The sequence below is a fragment of the Tamandua tetradactyla genome, chromosome 22, assembly GCF_023851605.1.
Source record: "Tamandua tetradactyla isolate mTamTet1 chromosome 22, mTamTet1.pri, whole genome shotgun sequence".
NCBI lineage: Eukaryota > Metazoa > Chordata > Mammalia > Pilosa > Myrmecophagidae > Tamandua > Tamandua tetradactyla.
Window position 1 is genome coordinate 14,444,517 of NC_135348.1, and position 25,490 is coordinate 14,470,006.

General features: G+C 36.5%; 1 protein-coding gene across 6 annotated transcripts in view; it reads right to left on the reverse strand.

Annotated features, from left to right (window-relative positions):
* The window catches only part of ARFIP1 (ARF interacting protein 1), a 176,231-nt gene that overhangs the window by 103,017 nt on the left and 47,724 nt on the right, over positions 1–25,490 (reverse strand). For 5 of the 6 annotated variants that reach the window (XM_077139772.1, XM_077139771.1, XM_077139774.1 and 2 more), the window contains exon 3: positions 16,471–16,579. The exons of the other annotated variant lie outside the window; for it this stretch is intronic. In XM_077139772.1, coding sequence (XP_076995887.1) covers positions 16,471–16,579 — 109 coding nt within the window. The remainder of the gene's footprint in view (positions 1–16,470; positions 16,580–25,490) is intronic. 6 annotated transcript variants of the gene reach the window in all.

Sequence of the window (25,490 nt, forward strand, 5' to 3'; positions counted from 1 at the left end):
ATATTTCCTTTATAATATTCAAAAACTAGAAAGAAAAAGTAGAATTGATACATTTACTTTCTTTGCAGCAAAGGACTAATAAAGTGATGTTACCAAGTTGAGTTCTTCAGATAAACTTTTCATCAAACTATCAAAACCCACCAACGCATAACTGTAAATCAATTAATAGAATGTGATTAAACTAACATAGTGGAATGATTTAAAGTTTAAGTATTTTGTAACTTGTCGCTTTTACATATGAAGTTAAAACTCTTATTCAAATAAAAATCAAAAGGCTAAGTAAGTAGCATGATTTAATATCCCTTACAGAAAAGTGAAACAGCCTTCACAGGAATTATAACCAAAAATTTCAAATCAAATACCACACAATGTAAATCTTAACTATTCATAGTGTTGATGCAAAGGACTTATATCAATTATGTCATCTGCAATTAGAAAGGCAAACTCTCAGGCCCCAGATCTTCTGAGCCCAAATCTGCATTTTAGCAAGATCTTCAAGTGATTTCTACAGACTTTGAAGTTGAAAACAGCTGATGTAGAGTATTATTCTTACTGATCATAAATCTCACTCCTAGAGCTTTATACACATATCTGGGACACTCTTCAAGATCTACTGATCATCAGTGAAACTGACATTGTATTTTTTTTCAGGCACTCAGATGACTCTCAAACACAGCTAACACTGAGAATCACAGAAAAGAATATAAGTTTTTAATGAAAACACAACTGAGTTTTAAACTCTAGTTCTGACTCTTACCTTTTAGTATGGAGAAAATCCTGGCAAATTATCTGAGCCTTAGTTTTCTACAAGGTACTTACTAGCCAACATTGTTGCTAATTCCTAGCATTAAACCAAAAAGAAAAAAAAAAAAAAAAACAGCTTCAATTGTTTTTTTTACTTAAATTCTAAAAATTATATATCTTTGGGGGGGTTATGAAAATTAAAATAAAATTGAAAAATATCGGAAGTCTTTCCACATTTTGCCTGAAAATATTTTAAGGTGTAAAGACTTTTATTTCAATTTCACTCCTCCTCAGTTCCCTAGAAAATACCATGAAATATATCAAATAAATGCATAATTAAAATGTTCTAATAGGATAGAATCAAGTCAACTTTCTTTATTTTTGGTTAATAATAATTGGTCATAGCTCAGATATATTAAGTTCTGATGCTGAAACAGTCAACCAGTTTAAACAGAATGAAAACTTTAATTTGGACTAGATCTATTAAAACTGAGCCATGCAATAGACCTAAAAAGACTGTTGCTATCTTTCAAAGGTAGAGGAACTTTTCTCTTTAAAACTTAAAACTGGAAGGGGTAACTGAAATTGACTAGTTTGACTCTCCCTCCCCATCTAACTATAAGGAGAAATGAAGTCCAGTGGAGTTAACACAGCTTCTTATTACAGACTCAAATGTTCTGAATACTAAACTATTATGTACCATTATGGTTCTTTGTACTATACCATAATATCTCCATTATTAAATTCACGACAAAAAGCACTAATTCACAAATTACTTGTTGAGCTGGAAGGCATTTTAATAGGTTACCTAGTCCAATCATCATTTTGAGCAAAAGATTCTCTCTCTACTATTTAAAGCACAAGGGCTTCTATTATAAAGAAGAGTTAAATAAAAGAAGACTGCTATAGTTCTAGATCTTGACCTCAGGAACAGAGCTCTGTTGTTCTGGCTATTGCAGTCTATTAATTTTGCCTAAGAAATAATTCCATTATACAACATGAGATTTGTATAATACATGTAACAAATGATATATAATTTTCCAAACTAAAATATCACTGTAGTGCTGAGGTAACTGGGCATCTCACTTTTTAACTTTACTTTTAAGGGTAATTATCTCTTTTCAGTATCTTCAGTATTCTAACCCTTAAAACAACCAGATTCATTACCAAAATCATTTGCCAACACCAAATAAAAATAATTGAAAAAAAAAAAACACCCAGAATCTTACTAATTGACTAAATTTGGGAATTAGCTGTTTCATCCTCAACAATAGAAATCTAGGAATATAAACAGATTATGACTATCAATCATTGTGTATATATGCAATGACTAAAAGTCCCAGTAAAACAAACTCAGGTACCAAGTACACTTTGCTTTTCGATTTATTCATGAATGCCACTAATACTGATTTTGATTCTTTCTTGTTAGGCAGATATTAATATCTGTGTTGTTTTTTTACAGCTTGAATTTAAGTATAATTTCTTCTAAATCTGTTCTAGGTAGAGATGGAAAAGTAGATGGTTAGTATTCTTCTGGTAGTAACTGTTTAAATAATAAAGTCAACTTTTAAGCTATAGTTCTGTCATTTTTCCAGAGGGCTAATAACTCCTTTAACATTCTTTCAGTGGACCTATCTGCTAAATTTTAATCACTATGTTGTTCTTCTCCATGTTCATTCCAATTTATCTATATCTGTCTTAAAACCAAGACATAACTACAATTTTGTAATAAATGCTAGACTAACGCTGAATATGGCAGAATGATTATCTTATTAATATATTGATCAACAATGCAACTTGTGTTAAAACATGTTTAATCAAGTAGTTCAAAGAAACACAAATTACTGTCATTACGAAAGGTTTTTTATTTCAATCGTAAGGATTAGGATGCAGCTACAAGCAAGCGTATTGTCATGTTCATACATAGCAGGTTGTAGTGGTCAGTTGACTTGAAATATTGTATAACAGTGGTCCACTTAAGGGGAAAAAGATTTACATCAAGTGTCAACTAAATAATTTTACTGAAAATCTTAAAATATCCAAAATAAAATTAATTTAAATGCTCACATTTAAAATTTTAAACTGATGATGAGAAGAAAAATGACATTAAATTTTGCAAAGTAAGTTTTATATCTCTTGGGAGCTTTTGCAGCACTTGGACAATCCTTTCCAATTCAGTTATTTCCTTAGAGAAGAGTAGTACTACATAGTGGCTACTAAGAAACTGATATATATGCACCTTTCCTTTCTATAGCTTTATTTTCTGAACATAAGAATGAAAAGGATAAAAAAAATTAAGTCACCAGATATTAATTTCACAGCACAGCATAAGGGATCTTATACTGGATGATCCTAAATGCCTATTTCTAAAACCAATATAGCAAAGAATGGATTTCAAAACCTAATTTGTTCTTGAATAAAGTGTTAGCCATTAGTACAATAAAAATACAGAATACTGTTATCTGTAAGAGGATTAAGGATTGCAAAAGAATAGATATTTGTTTTCATTTTTGGAAATTAGAATGCAGTAATAAATTAGTAAATACTTCATTGAACATCAACTACAACTACTGCTCTAACTACAGTGCTGTCAAGAAAATCTATTTTCTACATCCAAATTTTTACATTGTTTTACTTTTTCTCACAGATGTGAAAATGAAGAAAACACTTGAGAGAAAATATTAGAGACAAGAAAATTTAAAAAGGAGGTAACTTATTCCTTTCTATTAAAAAAAAAAAAGTGTTGAGAAAAGAGTTACCATAGCAGGCCTGACTGACTGTTAATACCTAAGATGTGCTTTCAAGGTTGTCTCCTGCTGGCGTCAGGGAACAGGAATTTGGGAAGGGGGTCCTTTCATTCTCAGAACTGCTAAGAGTGGCTCACTGTGCTTAAACATGTTTACACAGACAATGTGGTTTATGCTGCACCTGCTTTACTTGTGTGGATATACAATTTGGAAATGCTAGGTAGAGGGAGCCTATGTGATAAGCCCCAAATAAAAACTCTGGGTAGCGAGTCTCTTATGAGCCTCCCTGTTTGGCAACATTTCATACATGTTGTGAAAACTCAGTGCTGGGGCAATTAAGCACATTCTATGCAGCTCCACTGGCAAAGGACCCTTGGAAGCTTATCCATGGTTTCCTCCAGACTTTGACTGATGTACCATTACCTTTTCCCTTTGCTAATTGTGCTGGTTATCTGTTGGGATTGAATCATGTACTCCATAAAAGATTACTCAGGTTTTAATCCATATTCCTGTGGGTGGAACTTATTCAAGAAGTATTTCTGAATATGTTAAGATATGTGGACTCATTCGTGAATAGGATCTTCCAAAGATCTTTTTTAGAGAAGGCCAAATTCAATTAAGGCGGGTCTTAATCCATAAAACTGGAATCCTTATCAATGGAGGAAATTTGGATGCAGTTAGTAGAAGCCAGAGAGAAGAGAGAAATTATCATGTTAAGGAAACAGAGAAGCAAGCCAAAGAACCCTAAAAATTGTGCCAAACCCACACCAGAACACCACAGACTTCAGGGGGAAAGCATGGGCTACCAAGACCTTGGTTTTGGACTTCTAGCCTCAGAAACTGTGAGCCAATAAATAACTTTTGTTAAGCCAACAAATGTGTGTTATTTGCCATAGCAACTCTGGCAAACCAAGGCAATATCCTTTTGCTGTAAAAAATTATAGCCACAATTATGACTACATGCTGAATTCCCCTACTGACCCTGAGGCTGATCTTTGGAGCCCCCCGACACAACATATATAGTAGGAAGAATAAGTTTATTTTACTAAATGCTTTGAAACAGGAAATACATATTTATACAAATGAACACTGTTATATATGTATAGCTCTACATGTTGTGGCTAAAGCTAAAACAATCTAAATCTTCATTTCTGATACAAATTTTGACTTTGTATTTCAGCATTTTAAAACCAATTCTAAATAATAATGTAAAATTGTTATAAATATGTATTTATATAAAGAAACTATTAAAATAATTCCTAAATTGCTTAAACTAGAGGAAAAATACAAAGGTACAATTAGGTGATCTTCTCCCATCCTCTATCTCAGTCCTCACTAAAAGTAAATAGGGGAGGGATGGTAACAGTGGTTGAGTGGCAGAATTCTCGCCTGTCATGCTGGAGACCTGGGGTCGATTCCTGGAGACTGCCCATGCCAAAATATAAATAAATAAATAGGGGAATAGGATAGACTGAGTTTACCCCTGCTCCAAGGTACAACTAGGGAAGTGACAGAAAAACGACCAGGACAGCAATTCCACGGTGAAAGCGACCTAAGAAGATCTTCTACACTATACAGGGAAGTGCTGGGTGAAAAACCTGATGAATGGGGACGCAGAGAATGGTGGGAGTGGTCAGACTCCACTGGGGACAAAAGGCCATGCCCAAGAAGAGCTTAGCCCTGCAGGTAGCTTAGTATGTCAGCACTCCCAGCTCCACAGCTTGGCGCTTCCTTGGGGAAATGGAAACCAGCAAGCTTGCATTCTTTGCTCATATGGACCATCCAGCAACCAAGTCTGCTGTTCCCCTTTCCATACAGAAGCCCGGAGCCCAAAGGAGTGCACAGACAGGGAGGAAGGGATGAGGAAGCAAGCCATGCCCTGCTATGTCATGCACCAACACGCTGCCACGCCCCCCACCACATACCCTGCCCCAAGTGACCTAGGCGCCGCCACACCCCGCTCTCCTACACCCCAGCAAACAGGCAAAAGAAAGAAAGAAAAGGCATCCAAATTGAAAAGGAAGAAGTAAAACTTTCATTATTTGCACATGGCATACTATACTTGTAAAACCCTGAGAAATCTGTGACAAAGCTTCTTGAGTTAATAGACAAATTAGGCAAAGTGGCAGGATACAAGGTTAATGCAAAAAAAATCAGTAATGTTTCTACACATAAGCAATGAACTGAGGTGATAATTAAAGAAAAAATTCCATTCAAAATAGGAACTAAAAGAATCAAGTATCTAGGAATAAACTTAACCAAGGATGTAAAGTCCTGTATACAGAAAACTATAAAACATTGCTAAAAGAAATCAAAGAACATTTAAACAGGTGAAAAGACATTCCCTTCTCATAGACAGGAAGGTTAAATGCAGTTAAGATGTTAATTCTTCCCAATTTGATCTACAGATTCAATGTGATACCAATCAAAATTCCAAAAATCTATTTGAAGATGGAAAAGCTCGTTATCAAATTCGTTTGGAAGAGAAAGAGACCCTGAGTAGTGAAAAGTATCCTGAAAAAGAAGAACAAAGTGGGAGGACTAACACTTCCTCATTTTAAAGCTTATAACAAAGTCACAGTGGTCAAAACAACATGGTACTGGCACAAAGATAGAAGTACTGACCAATGGAATCGAATCAAAAGTACGGAGATAGACCACCAAATCAATGGTTAACTGATTTTTGACAAGGTCCCTAAATCCACTGAATTGGGACAATATACTCTTTTTAATAACTGGGCATGGGAGAACTGGATATCAATAGCCAAAAAAATAAAAGGATCCATACCCTACATCCTATACAGAAATTAACTCAAAGTGGATCAAAGACTAAAGTATAAGAGCCAGTACCATAAAACTGCTAAAAGAAAATACAAGGAGCTCTTTCTCCGCCGGCCCGCCCTCCTTCTCCCCTCTCTTTCTCCGCCGGCCCGCCGCGCGGCGCCCATGCCCCGCAGCAGCCGACCCGCCCGCCCTCCTTCTCCCCTCTCTTTCTCCGTCGGCCCGCCGCGCGGCGCCGACACCCCGCAGCAGCCGACACGCCCACCCTCCTTCTCCCCTCCTTCTCCCCTCTTCCCCCTCCTGCTCCGGCGGCTCTCCAACCACCATGGTGCCCTCTTCCCCCGCCTTCACCGGCTCCTCCACCACCAGCCTCGACAGCCTTGCCGCCCTCACCTTTCCTCCTCCAGAACAGCTACTGGGGGAGTGGAGACAATACAGAGCAGCTCCCGGAGCCACGACGGAGATCAAAGGGACAGCGTACCCCATCCTGGAACGGCTGACTGTCTGGGAGAACCAGTTCCGGTGAGAACACCGAGGGACGCGGGCTTTCCTGGGCAGGACGGCAAGCAGCCAGAGTCCCTCCCTTCCTCATTCCCAGGCCAGCTGGCAGAATTGGGCAGGCGGTCCCCTCAGGCCGCGGCGGCTGGCGTCCCCACCACGCGAGGCCCCCCGGACCAACTGAAAGAGTTGGGTCAGAAATCCCCAGACTGCGGAGAACGGTGACCAGGGGGTCCCTTCCAAACACGTGACTCCCTGGTCCACCTGGGAACAGTGCACTCTCCTGGCCTGCGACAGCTGGCGCCCTTCCGCCACGCTTGGCGCCCCGGGCCGACTAGGAAATTTGGTCGGGTGCTCTCACGTGCTGCGGCGGCCGGCGACCCTCCCCGCGTTTGGACCCCCGGGCCGGCTGGCACTCTTCCAAGACGCTTCGGCTGCCAAACCTCCCCTACGGCGAGAGTTTTCCAGAGTTAAAGGACCTACAGCAACTTTTACTGGAGGATCCCGTAGACAAACGTGTGCCACGAGCGCCACCTACTGGGCAGGATAAGAAAAAGAGAACCCAGAGATTTCACAGAAAACTCTTACAACCTGTGGGGTCCAACACTCAGGGAAATCTGAATAAATGCCCAGACGCCAACAGAAGATAACGGATCACGCTCAGAAAATTGAAAATATGGCCCAGTCAAAGTAACAAACCAATAGTTCAAATGAGATACAGGAGCTGAAACAACTAATGCTGAATATACGAACAGAAATGGAAAACCTCTTCAAAACCGAAATCGATAAATTGAGGGAGGACATGAAGAAGACATGGGCTGAACATAAAGAAGAAACAGAAAAACTGAAAAAACAAATCACAGAGCTTATGGAAGTGAAGGATAAAGTAGAAAAGATGGAAAAAACAATGGATACCTACAATGATAGATTTAAAGAGAAAGAAGATAGAGAATTAGTGATTTGGAGGATGGAACATCTGAATTCCAAAAAGAAACAGAAACTATAGGGAAAAGAATGGAAAAGTTTGAACAGGGTATCAGGGAACTCAAGGACAATATGAACCGCACAAATATACGTGTTGTGGGTGTCCCAGAAGGAGAAGAGAAGGGAAAAGGAGGACAAAAACTAATGGAAGAAATTATCACTGAAAATTTCCCAACTCTTATGAAAGACCTAAAATTACAGATCCAAGAAGTGCAGCGCACCCCAAAGAGATGAGACCCAAATAGGCCTTCCCCAAGACACTTATTAGTTAGAATGTCAGAGGTCAAAGAGAAAGAGAGGATCTTGAAAGCAGCGAGAGAGAAGCAATCCATCACGTACAAGGGAAACCCAATAAGACTATGTGTAGATTTCTCAGCAGAAACCATGGAAGCTAGAAGACAGTGGGATGATATATTTAAGTTACTAAAAGAGAAAAACTGCCAACCAAGACTCCTATATCCAGCAAAATTGTCCTTCAAAAATGAGGGAGAAATTAAAACATTCTCAGACAAAAAGACACTGAGAGAATTTGTGACCAAGAGACCAGCTCTGCAAGAAATACTAAAGGGAGCACTAGAGTCAGATACAAAAAGACAGAAGAGTGAGATATGGAGAAGAGTGTAGAAAGAAGGAAAGTCAGATATGATATATATAATACAAAAGACAAAATGGTAGAGGAAAATATTATCCAAACAGTAATAACTCTAAATATTAATGGACTGAATTCCCCAATCAAAAGACATAGACTGGAAGAATGGATTAAAAAACAGGATCCTTCTATATGCTGTCTACAGGAGACACATCTTAGACCCAAAGATAAATATAGGTTGAAAGTGAGAGGTTGGGAAAAGATATTTCATGCAAATAACAACCAGAAAAGAGCAGGAGTGGCTATACTAATATCCAACAAATTAGACTTCAAATGTAAAACAGTTAAAAGAGACAAAGAAGGACACTATCTACTAATAAAAGGAACAATTCAACAAGAAGACATAACAATCATAAATATTTACGAACCGAACCAGAATGCCCCAAAATACGTGAGGAATACACTGCAAACACTGAAAAGGGAAATAGACTCATATACCATAATAGTTGGAGACTTCAATTCACCACTCTCATCAATGGACAGAACATCTAGACAGAGGATCAATAAAGAAATAGAGAATCTGAATATTACTATAAATGAGCTTGACTTAACAGACATCTATAGGACATTACATCCCACAACAGCAGGATACACCTTTTTTTCAAGTGCTCATGGATCATTCTCAAAGATAGACCATATGCTGGGTCACAAAGCAAGTCTTAACAAATTTAAAAAGATTGAAATCATACACAACACTTTCTCGGATCATAAAGGAATGAAGTTGGAAATCAATAATAGGCGGAGTGCCAGAAAATTCACAAATACATGGACGCTCAACAACACACTCTTAAACAACAAGTGGGTCAAAGAAGAAATTGCAAGAGAAATTAGTAAATACGTAGAGGCGAATGAAAATGAAAACACAACATATCAAAACTTATGGGACGCAGCAAAGGCAGTGCTAAGAGGAAAATTTATTGCCCTAAATGCCTTTATCAGAAAAGAAGAAAAGGCAAAAATGCAGGAATTAACTGTCCACTTGGAAGAACTGGAGAAAGAACAGCAAACTAATCCCAAAGCAAGCAAAAGGAAAGAAATAACAAAGATTAGAACAGAAATAAATGAAATTGAAAACAATAGAGAAAATCAATAAGACCAGAAGTTGGTTCTATGAGAAAATCAATAAGATTGATGGGCCCTTAGCAAGATTGACAAAAAGAAGAAGAGAGAGGATGCAAATAAATAAGATCAGAAATGGAAGAGGAGACATAACTACTGACCTCACAGAAGTAAAGGAGGTAATAACAGGATACTATGAACAACTTTACGCTAATAAATACAACAATTTAGATGAAATGGACGGGTTCCTGGAAAGACATGAACAACCAACTTTGACTCAAGAAGAAATAGATGACCTCAACAAACCAATCACAAGTAAAGAGATTGAATTAGTCATTCAGAAGCTCCCTAAAAAGAAAAGTCCAGGACCAGATGGCTTCACATGTGAATTCTATCAAACATTCCAGAAGGAATTAGTACCAACTCTCCTTAACTCTTCAAAATAATTGAAGCGGAGGGAAAACTACCTAATTCATTCTATGAAGCCAACATCACCCTCATACCAAAACCAGGCAAAGATATTACAAAAAAAGAAAACTACAGACCAATCTCTCTAATGAATATAGATGCAAAAATCCTCAATAAAATTCTAGCAAATCGTATCCAACAACACATTAAAAGAATTATACATCATGACCAAGTAGGATTCAACCCAGGTATGCAAGGATGGTTCAACATAAGAAAATCAATTAATGTAATACACCACATCAACAAATCAAAGCAGAAAAATCACATGATCATCTCAATTGATGCAGAGAAGGCATTTGACAAGATTCAACATCCTTTCCTGTTGAAAACACTTCAAAAGATAGGAATACAAGGGAACTTCCTTAAAATGATAGAGGGAATATATGAAAAACCCACAGCTAATATCATCCTCAATGGGGAAAAATTGAAAACTTTCCCCCTAAGATCAGGAACAAGACAAGGATGTCCACTATCACCACTATTATTCAACGTTGTGTTAGAAGTTCTAGCCAGAGCAATTAGACAGGAGGAAGAATTACAAGGCATCAAAATTGGAAAGGAAGAAGTAAAACTATCACCGTTTGAAGACGATATGATACTATACGTCGAAAACCCAGAAAAATCCACAACAAAACTACTAGAGCTAATAAATGAGTACAGCAAAGTAGCAGGCTACAAGATCAACATTCAAAAATCTGTAGCTTTTCTATACACTAGTAATGAACAAGCTGAGGGGGAAATCAAGAAACGAATCCCATTTACAATTGCAACTAAAAGAATAAAATACCTAGGAATAAATTTAACCAAAGAGACAAAAAACCTATATAAAGAAAACTACAAAAAACTGCTAAAAGAAATCACAGAAGACCTAAATAGATGGAAGGGCATACCGTGTTCATGGATTGGAAGACTAAATATAATTAAGATGTCAATCCTACCTAAACTGATCTACAGATTCAATGCAATACCAATCAAAATCCCAACAACTTATTTTTCAGAATTAGAAAAACCAATAAGCAAATTTATCTGGAAGGGCAGGGTGCCCCGAATTGCTAAAAACATCTTGAGGAAAAAAAACGAAGCTGGAGGTCTTGCACTGCCTGACTTTAAGGCATATTATGAAGCCACAGTGGTCAAAACAGCATGGTATTGGCATAAAGATAGATATATCGACCAATGGAATCGAATAGAGTGCTCAGATATAGACCCTCTCATCTATGGACATTTGATCTTTGATAAGGCAGTAAGCCAACTCACCTGGGACAGAACAGTCTCTTCAACAAATGGTGCCTAGAGAACTGGATATCCATATGCAAAAGAATGAAAGAAGACCCTCATCTCACACCTTATACAAAAGTTAAATCAAAATGGATCAAAGATCTAAACATTAGGTCTAAGACCATAAAACAGTTAGAGGAAAATGTAGGGAGATATCTTATGAATCTTACAACTGGAGGTGGTTTTATGGACCTTAAACCTAAAGCAAGAGCACTGAAGAAGGAAATAAATAAATGGGAGCTCCTCAAAATTAAACACTTTTGTGCATCAAAGAACTTCATCAAGAAAGTAGAAAGACAGCCTACACAATGGGAGATAATATTTGGAAATGACATATCAGATAAAGGTCTAGTATCCAGAATATATAAAGAGATTGTTCAACTCAACAACAAAAAGACAGCCAACCCAATTACAAAATGGGAAAAAGACTTGAACAGACACCTACCAGAAGAGGAAATATGGATGGCCAAGAGGCACATGAAGAAATGCTCAATGTCCCTAGCCATTAGAGAAATGCAAATCAAAACCACAATGAGATATCATCTCACACCCACCAGAATGGCCATTATCAACAAAACAGAAAATGACAAGTGCTGGAGAGGATGCGGTGAAAGAGGCACACTTATCCACTGTTGGTGGGAATGTCAAATGGTGCAACCACTGTGGAAGGCAGTTTGGCGGTTCCTCAAAAAGCTGAATATAGAATTGCCATACGACCCAGCAATACCATTGCTAGGTATCTACTCAAAGGACTTAAGGGCAAAGACACAAACGGACATTTGCACACCAATGTTTATAGCAGCGTTATTTACGATTGCAAAGAGATGGAAACAGCCAAAATGTCCATCAACAGAAGAATGGCTAAATAAACTGTGGTATATACGTACGATGGAATATTATGCAGCTTTAAGACAAGATAATCTTATGAGGCATGTAATAACATGGATGGACCTAGAGAATATTATGCTGAGTGAGTCCCGCCAAAAACTAAAGGACAAATACTGTATGGTCCCACTGATGTGAACGGACATTCGAGAATAAACTTGAAATATGTCATTGGTAACAGAGTCCAGCAGGAGTTAGAAACAGGGTAAGATAATGGGTAATTGGAGCTGAAGGGATACAGACTGTGCAACAGGACTAGATACAAAAACTCAAAAGTGGACAGCACAATAATACCTAATTGTAAAGTAATCATGTTAAAACACTGAATGAAGCTGCATCTGAGCTATAGGGTTTTTTTTTGTTGTTGTTTTTTACTATCATTACTACTTTTATTTCTTTTCTCTATATTAACATTTTATATCTTTTTCTGTTGTGTTGCTAGTTCCTCTAAACCGATGCAAATGTACTAAGAAACGATGATCATGCATCTATGTGATGATGTTAAGAATTACTGAGTGCATACGTAGAACGGTATGATTTCTAAATGCTGTGTTAATTTCTTTTTTTATTTTTATTTATTTTTTCTTTTTTTCTTTCTTTCCGTTAATAAAAAAATAAAGAAAGAAAGAAAATACAAGGAAACATCTTCAAGACCTGGTAATAGGAGGTAGCATTATAAATTTATACCCAAAACACAGACAACAAAAAAAAAAAATAGAAAATGGGAAGTCCTCAAAAATAAGTGTCTCTGTGCCTCAAAGGACTTTGTCAAAAAAAGTGAAGAGGCAGTCAACTTAATGGGAGAAAATATTTGGAAATCACGTATCAGATAAAAGTTCAATATCCTGTATATATAAAGAAATCATACAACTCAACATCAAAACAACAAACAACCCAATTATAAAATCGGCTAAAGATAGGAATGGACATTTTTCTGAAGAACAAATACAAATGGCTGAAAAGCACATGAAGAAATGCTCATTTTCATTATTAGCTATAAGGGAAATGCAGATCAAGCCTAACAATGAGATATCACCTCTTACAAGAATGGCTGCTGTTAACCAAACAGGAAACTACAAATGTTGGAGAGGATGTGGAGAAATTGGGACACTTACACACTGCTGGTGGGGATGTATACAGCCTCTATGAAAGACAGTTTGGCAGTTCCTAGAAAACTAAATATTGAATTGCCCTATGACCCAGCAATACTACTACTCAGTATATACCCAAAAGAGCTGAAAGCAGTGACACAGACAGACATTTGCTCACCGACATTCGTATCAGCATTATGCACAATTGCCCAAAGATGGAAACAAACCAAATGCCCATTAAAAGGTGAGTAGATAAACAAAATGTGGTATATACATATCATATGACAGAATATTATGCAGCAGTAAGATGAAATGAGGCCCTGAAGCATATGACAACATGGATGAACCTTGAGGACACAATGTTGAAGTGAAATAAGCCAGACACAAAAGGACAGATATGCATGATTTTGCTATATGACCTTGGTAAGTGTAAACTCAGAGGCTTATAATATGGAATATAGGGGACCGAGAGATATATAGAAGCTAGAGATGGGTGAATGATTAGCTAATGAGGTTGAACTTAAATGTAAGGGAATGGATAGAAGTGAAGGCAGTTCTTCAGTGGGTTTATAAGTAATATAGCCACATTGAAGGTGAACATGATTGAAAGGGTTATATAGAGTCATGTATCCCATCGATTAAGACTACAAATATTTAATAAGTTATTGCATGAACTTCTTCAAAGGTATGAATCTTGTGCACAGAGTCAATGATAGAGGGGTATAGGAGGAAAACTATTACTGCATGCTGTGCCGGTTTGAATCTGTGGTGGACCCCAGAAAAGCCATGTCCTGTAACCCTCATTCAATACTGCTGGGTGGGAGCATTTTGATTGTTCCCATGGAGATCTGACCCACCCAACTGTGGGTGGTAACTGTGGATTAGATGATTTCCATGGAGGTGTGTCTCCACCCATTGAAGGTGGAGTTGCTTACTGGAATCCTTTAAAGGAGGAAACATTTTGGAGAGAGTCCTTTTTTGTAGAGCCATGAGACAGCCTGCAGATGCCGCCATGTTCACCATGTGCTCTTCTAGCTGAGAGAGAAACATGAACTTCATTGGCCTCCTTGAACCAAGGTATCTTTCCCTGGATGCCTTAGATTGGACATTTCCATAGACTTGTTTTAATTGGGACATTTTCTCAGCCTTAGAACTATAAACTAGCAACTTATTAAATTCCCCTTTTTAAAAGCCATTCTGTTTCTGGTATATTGCATTCCAGCAGCTAGCAAACCAGAACACACGCTATGGTCTATAACAGGAAGACATCAACAGTACCATAGCAATCTAGGGGTAAATATTTGGGGTGGGTGGGAGGACAAGAATTAAGGGGAGGCTTGGATTTTCTATCTGATGAGGATGTGCTTATTGCTTATTTTTCTCTTTGGAGCAGTGAAAATTGTCTAAAACTGAGAATGTTGAAGATTGTACAACTAAAGGAGGATAATGTGAGACATGGATTGTTGACTTTGGACATTATACCTAATGTCCAACGGATGGAGGTGGCTGAAGGATATACTGACTGAGAAGTAGAATGGTGAACTGTGAGGTATACATACGATGGAATATTGTGTAGCTACAGAAAGGAATGAAGTCATGAGGCACGCAACAAAGTGAATGAACCCTGGGGACATTATGTGGTGCAGAGTAAGTCAGAAACAAAAGAACAAATATTGTATGGTCTCTTTTAGAAAATACTTATAAGAAAATTGGGGCCTAAATTGTAAGCTCTTACAGCAGTCACATTTGGTCCAGAGCTGTAAATGTTATTTCTAGATTTGGAGATGCTGTATGCTATATTTGTATAACCTGGTATCTCCCTGAAACTTTGGTTAGCTGTGTGACACCTAAGACTCAGAGTTGGAGTTCTGCAGCTCTGGAAGTCAGCACTGCTACATACAACAACTAAAGCCAAAAAAACAGATAAGGCTTCAATTAGAGATGACGAATAAAGCTGATCGGGTTGGGATGAAGGTAAATCAGAATACAGGGCTAAGGATGACGTTGTCTGTATTTTAGAACTGCACCTACTATAGGAGACCAAAGGAAAAGAGGTTCATTTTGTGCAAAACCTAAATTTTCTGTGGCACATAATCTAACTCAACCTTTCTGGATACCTCATTTAAACAACCCAAACACATGTAGCCCTGAATGGGAATGAGGGCTTGTAATTCTGTATAGCTTAATGTAATACTCGGATACATCCCAGAGTATGTATCCCAGGGTATGTTGAGCTGATAATTAAGAAGAATTGACAAAGTCCCTTGAGGGATGGGAGAAAAATTATGCAGCTATAAGTTTCACCACTGGGGAAACCCAAAACTGTCTCTAACATGAGGGACTTTGAGTCAATAGGTCAACACCTTCAACTTGAGGCTTGCCGTTGTGAAGCTTATTTCTGTAGGAGAGACCTAAATTTACCTACATTTATGCCCAAGAGTTACTTCCAGAAAACCTCTTTCATTGCTCAGATGTGGCCTCTGTCTCTCTAAGCCCAAGTCTGCAAGTAATATCATTACTCTCCCTCCTACAGGGGACATATGTCCCAGGGTGAAAGTCTCCCTGACAACGTGGGACATGATGCCCAAGGATCAGTCCTGCCCTGGCACCAAGGGATAGACATCACCTTCCTGACCCAAAGGGGAATAGAAATGTAACAAAATAAGCTATCAGTGGCTAAGAGAGTTCAAATGGAGTTGAGAGGCTATTCTGGAGGCTACTCATATGCTAGCTTCAGCTAGTTATTGCTAATTACTATGGTTTGCCAACCCCTAAACAAAATCATTTCTGTCAATTTTAAAGAACATCTAGGGCTCTATCTGGGATTCTACAAAAGTTCTACACACTAAAATTACTTTCCAGAAACCTACACCCTCCAGATGGATTCCTAGGCCATATAGTCCTGAAATCCAGAGAGGCCAGTCTCTCTAAGAACATCAACTAGTCTCATCCCTCTATCACATATTATCAACATCCCTTTACAACATGAAAATGTTAGAATGGGCATAGCCCAAGTACCCCTAAAGATTGGGAGAAGGATCAAAGGACAAGGAGGAGTTACAACAGAGAAGGTAGGATTTAATAAATGAGTATGCCTGCTGAATCATTATATAGATATTTCTTTCAGTCTCTAGTGTTTTGGAGCAGTTAGAAGGAAAAACCTCAAATTGTGGAACTGTAAGCATATCAAACCCTGACATCTGTCGTATAACTACCTGTTACGATATTTTTTGTATACTGTTATATTTCACAATAAAAAAGTAAAAAAAAAAAATAGAGCTCTTACCTTGAAATGCTCCTGCTTCAATAACTCCTTCTTTGGTATTGTCAAAGCCATGAGACGTAATCTGGGTTTCTGAGAGACCAAGTCCAGCTGATAATGTATGCTTCAAATCCTTAGTATTTTATAAAAGAGAAAATCCTTGTAAAATCCTCTATCACATAATGTTTACCACAATTGTGTACTGTAATATCTTAAACTATTTTTCTATTATGTCAGTATTTATTCCCTTATGCTGGCATGGCATTCTGTAATAATGTATAGTCAGTATCAAATAGTGCAAGATTTGTGCTTAAGAGGTACTATGTATGACAAATACAAAATATTTTCATTTTCTGAACTAAACAACATGCAGATATTAAAATTCAATATCCAAATTTGCAAGCTACTCATACATGAAGAAAATTAATTTAAAGAAATCAATTCAGATAACTAAAAAGTCATGTCTAATATTAAAAAATTAACTTCCAACATAATTGTGATGAGCATACCTAGTGGTTAACATAAGTAAATCATTCACTTGCAATGAAGCTAGGTAAACTGAACTTCTCTGAATTCAATCAGGATGTGGTAAGGGAAATTTCCTTGCATTTCAATTTATATGAAACACTGATATTGCCAACCTAACTATAAATTAGCTTATTAGTGACCATTAATTGTACTAAATGTACTATTCAACACAGCAGTATACTTTAAGAAGAACAGAAGGCCAGGAAGCACAGTGTTCTCTTAAAAGGCCCAAGCCACATTGAGAATATTGTAAAAAAATTTTCACCATCATTTTGAAAATTGAGTCTCAGGGTTTAGGGAAATAGATCAAGAAAAATCATTTGAAAGCACTAAGATTCAAAGCTGAGGCTATAGTTTGCAGGTTCTATATGATGAAACTATATTAGTAATGCAGACTTAAAACTGTTCTATCCACTAGGACTTCAGAGAAAGGAAACTGAAATGAAGATATTAAATTTAAAATAAAATCATTTTTTAAATTTCTCTTTATTAATTTTTCATACGAACTACAGGGCCATGACAAGAAATACAACTAATTATGAAACTAAACTTTTAGATTCATAGATTGAGATATCAGATTTTAAATAATCAAGACTATACTAGTGTTATATATATTTATTTTTTACTGATTCACCACACCTTTTTTTAATGTAATCATAGAGTACATGTCTAATAGTTTAAAAGTACATAAAGAATGATGGAGAGATGGAATAGGGTTGAGGAAGGATGCGTTCTCTACCTAATGGAAAAACTGGGGTTAGGGGAAAACCCTGGGAATTCAGTAGCATGTTACTGGCATATTACATAGCAACTGGGTTTTCAAGGCCCAAGTAGCTAAGCATCTATTTTTTTTTTGTATGGGCAGGCACCAGGAATCGAACCCGGGTCTCCAGCACAGCAGGTGAGAACTCTACCTGTGGAGCCACTATTGCCCGTCCCTAAGCATCTATTTTGAGACAGGTCATTGAATTAGAAGAAGGCCTGTTGACAACATGCTAACGCAGGGAATTTGTTTTGATCAAACTAGAAAATTGTAAGTTTTGAACATGAGACTTGGTCTTTAATCCTGCTGGTCTCAAAGATCTCATTGTACCAGTGTCTTCAATGGTAGAGAGGAGTGTGTCAAGTGATTTGTTACTAATAATAGTTAAAAGTAAAATATGTATCAACTTCAGTATGTAAAATGCTTATACTACAGTGGATGCAAGGTAATTTCTATAATAACTTATTTGCATTCCAATATGCTTTCTGGACTGAGAGATACAGGGTGGGGTTTCAGAAGTCCAACAAGATTGTTTAGCAATTTGGATATCACGGAAAATGTTTGAAAACTGAGTCTGATTCATAATGCATCCATTATTTTAAAAAACAATAATTGGCCATCATTTCATGAGGTAGTTTGTAATAATGGATGCAATATGGCTCTAAAGTCAGGTGAGATAAATCTTAGTTGAATCCTAGCTCAGCCATTTAATATTAATAGCTGCATGATCCCAAGCAAGTTTCTTAAATGCTTGAGCTGCTACGTTTCTTTACTGTAAATGGATAAAGGGATAATAAGTCTTACTTCATAGACATATACAAAAAGTACACATACAATGTCTGGCACTTCAAATACTAACTTCCTGTCTCCCCTTTATCTCAACTTATAAACAAAACTTTTATGGAGATCAGAAAGAAGTCAGAGAAATAGAACATTATCTGTAAGAATATGCTTTTATACCATTCATGATAGAGTGATTTTTATTTAAGTGACAAAGATAGTAAAAAAATATAACAAAGTCATTAAGGTACCTCTTGCCACTGCAGAAACATGGAATTGTAAGGATTCCCACAATGCTTACAATGCCATCTTCATATTTTGCTTAAATACCATCTTATTGTAAAGGCATGCCTATGTGAAAACCACCTTATCATTAAGGTTTTTAATCTTTTTTTAATTAGAAATGTTGCAGGTTTACAGAAAAATCATGCATAAAATACAAAGTTTCCCTTATACTGCCCTATATTAATGCCTTGCATTAATGTGGTATGTTTGTTAAAATTCATAAAAGAACATTTTTATATTTGCACTATTAACTATAGCCCAACATTTATAAGAGTTCACTATTTGTGTTGTCTAATCCTAAAATCAAAAATTTATTTTTTATTTCAGTAACCTATACATAACCTAAAATTTCTCCCTTGACCACATTCACATACATAATTCAGTGCTGTAATTACATTCACAATGTTGTGCTACCATTATCACTATTCATCATCAAAACTTCACAATGAAAGCAAATAGAAACTGCACAATTTAAGCATTAACTCCCTATTCCTACCCCACCCAGACCCCTTGTAACCCATATTCTTGATTCTAATGATGAGTTTGCTTATTCAGATTAATTCATATCAGTGAAATAAAATATCGATCCTTTTGTGTCTCACTTATTTCACTCAACCTGATTATCTTCAAGGTTCATCCATGTTGCGGCATGTATCAGAACTTTGTTCCTTTTCATAGCTGAATAAATATTCCACTGTATATACCTACATTTTATTTAACCACTCATCGGTTGATAACACTTGGATTGCTTCTACCTTCTGGCAATTTGTGAATAATGCCACCATGAACACTGATGTGCAAATATCTATTCAAGTCCCCACTTTCAATTCTTTTGGGCATATACCTAGAAGTGAGATTGCTGGATCATATGGTAACTCTGTGCATAACTTTCTGAGGCCAAAGTGTCTCACAGTGGCTGCACCACGTTGTACATTCCCAACAACAAATGAGTGTTATTTCTCCATGTCCTCTCCAACACTTGTATTTTTTTTTTTTTTTAATAACAGCCATTCTGGTAGGTGTGAAATGGTATCCCAATGGTTTTGATTTGCATTTCCCTGATGGCTAATGATGCTGAGCATCTTTTAATCTGCTCTTTGGCCATCTGTATATGTTCTTTGAAGAAATGTCTATTCAAGTCTTTTAATGTTAGCCATCCCTCTCCCTTACTATAATCACTTATAGTAACAACTGTGATATTAACAATTACAATGGCAAACATTTATTGAGCACCTACTATGTGCCAGGAACTATTCTAAGCACTTTAATATACAGTGGAGGATCATAAAAATGATCTAGCCAGCTGAAACCATGCAAAGCAATTAATGGGAAAAGTTACGACTGCTCCTTGATTTTAAAAATTCTTGCCAAACATCAAAAACTCCTTCCTGATTTATGTTGATAAGTTCGCCTTCACCATATTTTTCTAGAGTATCTCAAACAGGGTTAATGTCAACATTCTTATAGTCGGCTATATATTTCTCCTATAACTCCATTTAGGTTTGATTTGAATGTCACTTCTAATGTTATCACTTTTCATTTCTTTGCTGCACTTTCATCTTTATTCACTCATTTCTTCTGTATTAACCATTTTTGTAAAAATGTTACGCAGGCTTATCCCTGGAAGACAAGAAGGCAACACAACCACTGTTTCTCATGCATATGTTAACTTAATAACAGGTGCACAGTGACCAATCACTGGAAAACTTTCAAAGGAATAGCATGATTATTCTCTGATCATGATGTGTATCTGTTACTACATAGTGATTTGTGTATTAAAGGGCCTTATACAGTCACTCACAGTTAATATATTGAAATTTGAGCCATGCTATTGGAGGATGGTATTATTTAACTAAAGATAGTAACTGAAATTCATGCACATCAGAACTATAAATAAAGGAAAGACTGCTGTGTATTACTGCATTTAATCTTATAATAACACTTTAAGTACTACTCCCATTTTACAGATGAGAAAATTGGGGCACAGAAGTTTGCCATTTAGTTACTAACTAGCAACATGGTGAGGACTAAGTATCAAAAAACCATATTAACTGCAATATGTTTTAAATACAATCATTCTCAGGCAATTTATTGGAGACTTAGGGTTCATTTTTAGGTAGAATGTTTTCTAAACAACTTGTGTAAGGAAATAATTTTAAAAATCAGTACTTAAGAACTTGCTAAAGTTAAAAGGCACTAATGCATGTGTTCTCTAACTTGTAATCTTACGGGTACAAAACCAATGAACGACCCTCATCACATTTCACTCATTTCCTAATGTCATTTAATGCCTCTTATCTAACTCTCACAGGACAACATCCTTTTCATCTGTATCTCTGAAGAGTACTCCAATTTTTTTTTAAAAAGCTCTCAGTTTTATTTACTTCCTATTTTTTTCTTTTCGCATGGGCAGGCACCGGGAATCGAACCTGGTCTCCGGCATGGCACATGAGAATTCTGCCATTGAGCCACTGTCGCACAGTCGTACTTCCTATTTTTAAAACCAAATCTCTGAGTCTGTTCATTTCACTGACTGACTGACCTTTACTTTTCCAGTTTATTTTTTAGTATCTAGAGCAATGATTTCTAGTTTTAAATATTAGCTATTGTTTTATTCACATTTATATTAAACTATATAACTTACAAAACAAAATACTGTCAAATCACCAAAAATATATTTTTTAATTTCCAAGTTTGGTCATTAAGATCACCTATTTTTTTAGATTGGTTTCCTTAGGTGTTGCTTTGCTCCAAATCTTGACAGCTTTTTTGTAAGGTTATGTTAGAGAAGATCTTAGCTCTCCTTAAGAAAAAAGAAATAAAAAATAACCCTCCAAACATGAAACATTAAAAAAAAAACAACTGATGTCTGAACTTGCTCAAATATACCACATGCAAATGGAATAGAGATCCAACATAGTTGTGTTTACAGTATTCTTGGAATTTAACTGAAAGTCAACCATCCTCCTATCACAAAATATTGTGTGAATTCACAGAAAAGAGACAATGCAGTAGTAGTATTTGGGAGGAGTGGAGCTAGTAAAAGATTAAACAGTAATATGATAGCCACCTTTGATAACCTAAGATTTTAAGTATGCATGGCCTTTAGAAGACAAAACTTTAGTGCTAATACTGTTATACCTCACTAAAACCTTACAAATAATCTGCCACAGTTCCTTTACTTAGTAAACAGAAGTTCTTTCAGAAAATAATGTGACATTATGTCAAACAGCTATAAAATCTGAAAAGCACTAAGACCTTCTATGCCTAAACTGCTACTAACAGAAGGAGCCTAATCGAAAGTGATACAAATGGGTCCACTCAAACTCTCAAGAGAACTGTCATTTTGATAATTGTCTGACAAACAGTGCAATGTAAAATGATACGGGCTATGTAAGAAAAACGCATGACTTGTGAGACAACACTAGCATTTTTTGAGCTTGTTGAAAGACTGTTTTTCTTAAACTATACATTCTCTGAGCAATATAATCTAGCCTCTACTTTTCTAGAGAAAGGAGCTATAGATGGAAAAACATAAATCACAGATTTTTGTTTTGGGCCTACCACAGAAAAGATTTCAGTTTCATTATGTTGAATATGGCAATTTCTCAAAATATCACCAACTATAATTTAATTCACAAGAAATTGCAACCACCTGGGACTAATATTTACTTTTTATCTTTAACTCATGGTACAAGTTGCCAATTTCTAACCTAATACTTTGACCAGCACTATAAAAGTAGCCATTATAAATAATATACAATTTATTATTAAGAGATTAAACTTTGATAAGCTTTTAAGCAAAATAATAATTTTATTTAGAAGCAGAAATATTTTTCCTGCAAGAAAACTTAGATAATACTAAGATGATTATCCTAAATTCTCTATATCTATTGCTCCTATCTTAATAAAAAGGGTAACAAATCTAGAAACATTAATGGGACCAACATGAGGCAATGACTTAGCTGCTAACAGGATTTTTAGGGGAAGTTCTTCTATTATAATTTCTCCTTAGATGTGAGTCTTAGTATAAGTCTACCCAAAACCTCTCTTAGGACAGGATGAAAAAGGAAATCAATGAAAATCAAACATCAATAAGAAAAACAACAAAATAATTTTACAATTTCACTACCTGTGCAATAGTGACCCCAGCTGGTCGACCAATTTATGACAATTTAATGAGTTACACCTTAATTTTTTTTAGCTTGTTTTATTGTACAGTATAACATATATACAAAGCAAAGAAATAAAAAAGCAATAGTTTTCAAAGCACTCTCAATAAGTAGTTACAGTACAGACCCCAGAGTTTGTCATGGGCTACCATACAATCCTCTCAGATTTTACCTTCTAGCTGCTCCAGAATATACAAGACTAGAAGGCTTTTTTTAATCACCACAATTGACTTTTCTTTTTTTGTGTGAAAAATAACATATATACAGCAAAGCAAGAAACTTCAAAGCACAGTACCACAATTAGTTGCAGAACCTATTTCAGAGTTTGACATGTGTTATAATTCCACAGTTTTAGGTTTTTGCTTAAGGCTGCTCTAAGATACTGGAAACTAAAAGAGACATCAATTTAATGATTCGGCATTTATATTCATTTGTTAAATCCTATCTTCACTGTTTAACTCCACCATCTTCTTTGATTTTTCCATCTCTTTCTTTAGGGGTGTTGGGCGATAGCCATTCTAACTTTTTCATGTTGGAAGCATCTAATTCATGACTGGGAGTCCTCTCCCACGTTTCCAGGGAGACTTTCACCCCTGGATGTCACGTCCCATGTAGCAGGGAGGGCAATTATTTCACTTGCAAAGTTGGGCTTAGAGAGAATGAGGCCACATGTGAGCAACAACAGAGATCCTCCAGAAGTAATTCTTAGGTATACCTATAGGTAGGCTAAGCTTCTCCACCATCTACATAAGCTTCACAAGAGTAAGCCTCAAGAGCAAAGGCATGGACTATTGATTTGGGCATCCCTAAAGTTTGACACGATTTCAGGGGATTTTCTGATGGCAAAGTTTAATAGTTCCATATTTTTTTTCCCATCCTTCAAGGGAATTTGCCAATATTTTTTTATTATCTGCTTGATATACTCTAGGATATATCCAGGCATTCCATTAAGCTATACAGGATTAAAGGATGTCTTTCTTATTCTGGGCTCCCTGTGTTTCAATTGTTCAAATTGTTCATAATCTAACTCAACCTATCTGTATAGCAGATAGGTTGAGTTAGATTATGTGCTATAGAAAACTTCAGTTCCAGACCAAATAAGCCTTTCTTTCATCCTTTGGTCTCAAAGTGTGTGTATGGTTCTAAAATACAGACATTATCTTCTCTACTTGTATGTTCTGAATTACTTTAAACCCAACGTGATCAGCTTCATTCTTATTTCTAAATATAGTCCAGAGTGGTTTCCAGCCTCCCGAAAGACAGAAATAATAATTACCACTCTGGACTAAATGTGCCTCCAATAAAAGCTTACAATCAAGGCCCCTGTTTTCTTGTAAGCATTTTCTAAAGGAGATTACATCATTGTTGTTCTTTTTTTCTGGCTTATTTTGCCTCACCAAATGTCCCACATGTTCATTCACATCTTTGCTGCCTCACAACTTCATTCCTTTTTTGTAGTAGCACAACATTTGTTTGTAAGTATACACAATCGTTGGCCAATCTACTTCTCAGTCAGTGCATCCTTCAGCTACCTGCATTCATCAGGGACCATGTATAATGCCCAAAGTCCACAGTCCATCGACATTCTCAATTTTAGATAATTTCATTGTTCCCAAGAGAAAGAAAACCATTAAACACAACCTCGCCAGACAGGAAATCTAAACCTCCTCTTAACTCTTGTTCCCTTCCCCTCCATTATTTACCCTGCTGTTGCTGTGGTAGTGTTGATGTTTTCCTTTTAAACACAGCCCATAGCATGCAATTGCAGTTTCCCCCGTGTACCCTGGACTCAAACATTGTTTTTGTATGAATCATGACTTTGAAGTAGTTCTTGCAAAAACTAACATATTTCTAGTGTTAATCAGTGGGACACGTAGGTCTATACAACCCCTTTCAATCTTGTTCATCTTTAATATGGTACTATTACTTTTAGACTCACTAGAGGGCTGCCTTCATGCTCCTAGATAACTGATTCTTTTAATTGCTATTTTGAATGGAATTTTTTCTTTAATTGTCTCCTCAGTTGGGTCATTGCTTATGTACGGAAACATTACTGATTTTTTCACATTAATCTTGTATCCTGCCCTTTGCTTGATCTGTCTATTAACTTAAGAAGCTTTGTCAACAACTGTAAAGGATTTTCCAAATATAGTACCATGTCATCTGCAAGTAATGAAAGTTTTACTTCTTCCTTTCTAATTTGGATACCTTTTATTTCATTTTCCTACCCTACTGCTCTAGCTAAAACTAGATGTTGTACAATATTGAAAGTAGTGGTGACAGAGGGCATCTTTGTCTTGTTCCTGATCCTAGGGGGAAGGCTTTCAGTACCTCACTGTTGTGTATGATGCTGGCTATGGGTTTTTCATAATGCCCTTTATGAAATTTGGAAGTTTTTAATTCATACCCTTTGAAGTGTTTTTATCAGAAAAGGATGCTGAATTGTGTTGAATGCTTTTTGGCATCAATCTAGATGATCATGTGATTTTTCCCTTTTAATTTATTTATGTGCCATA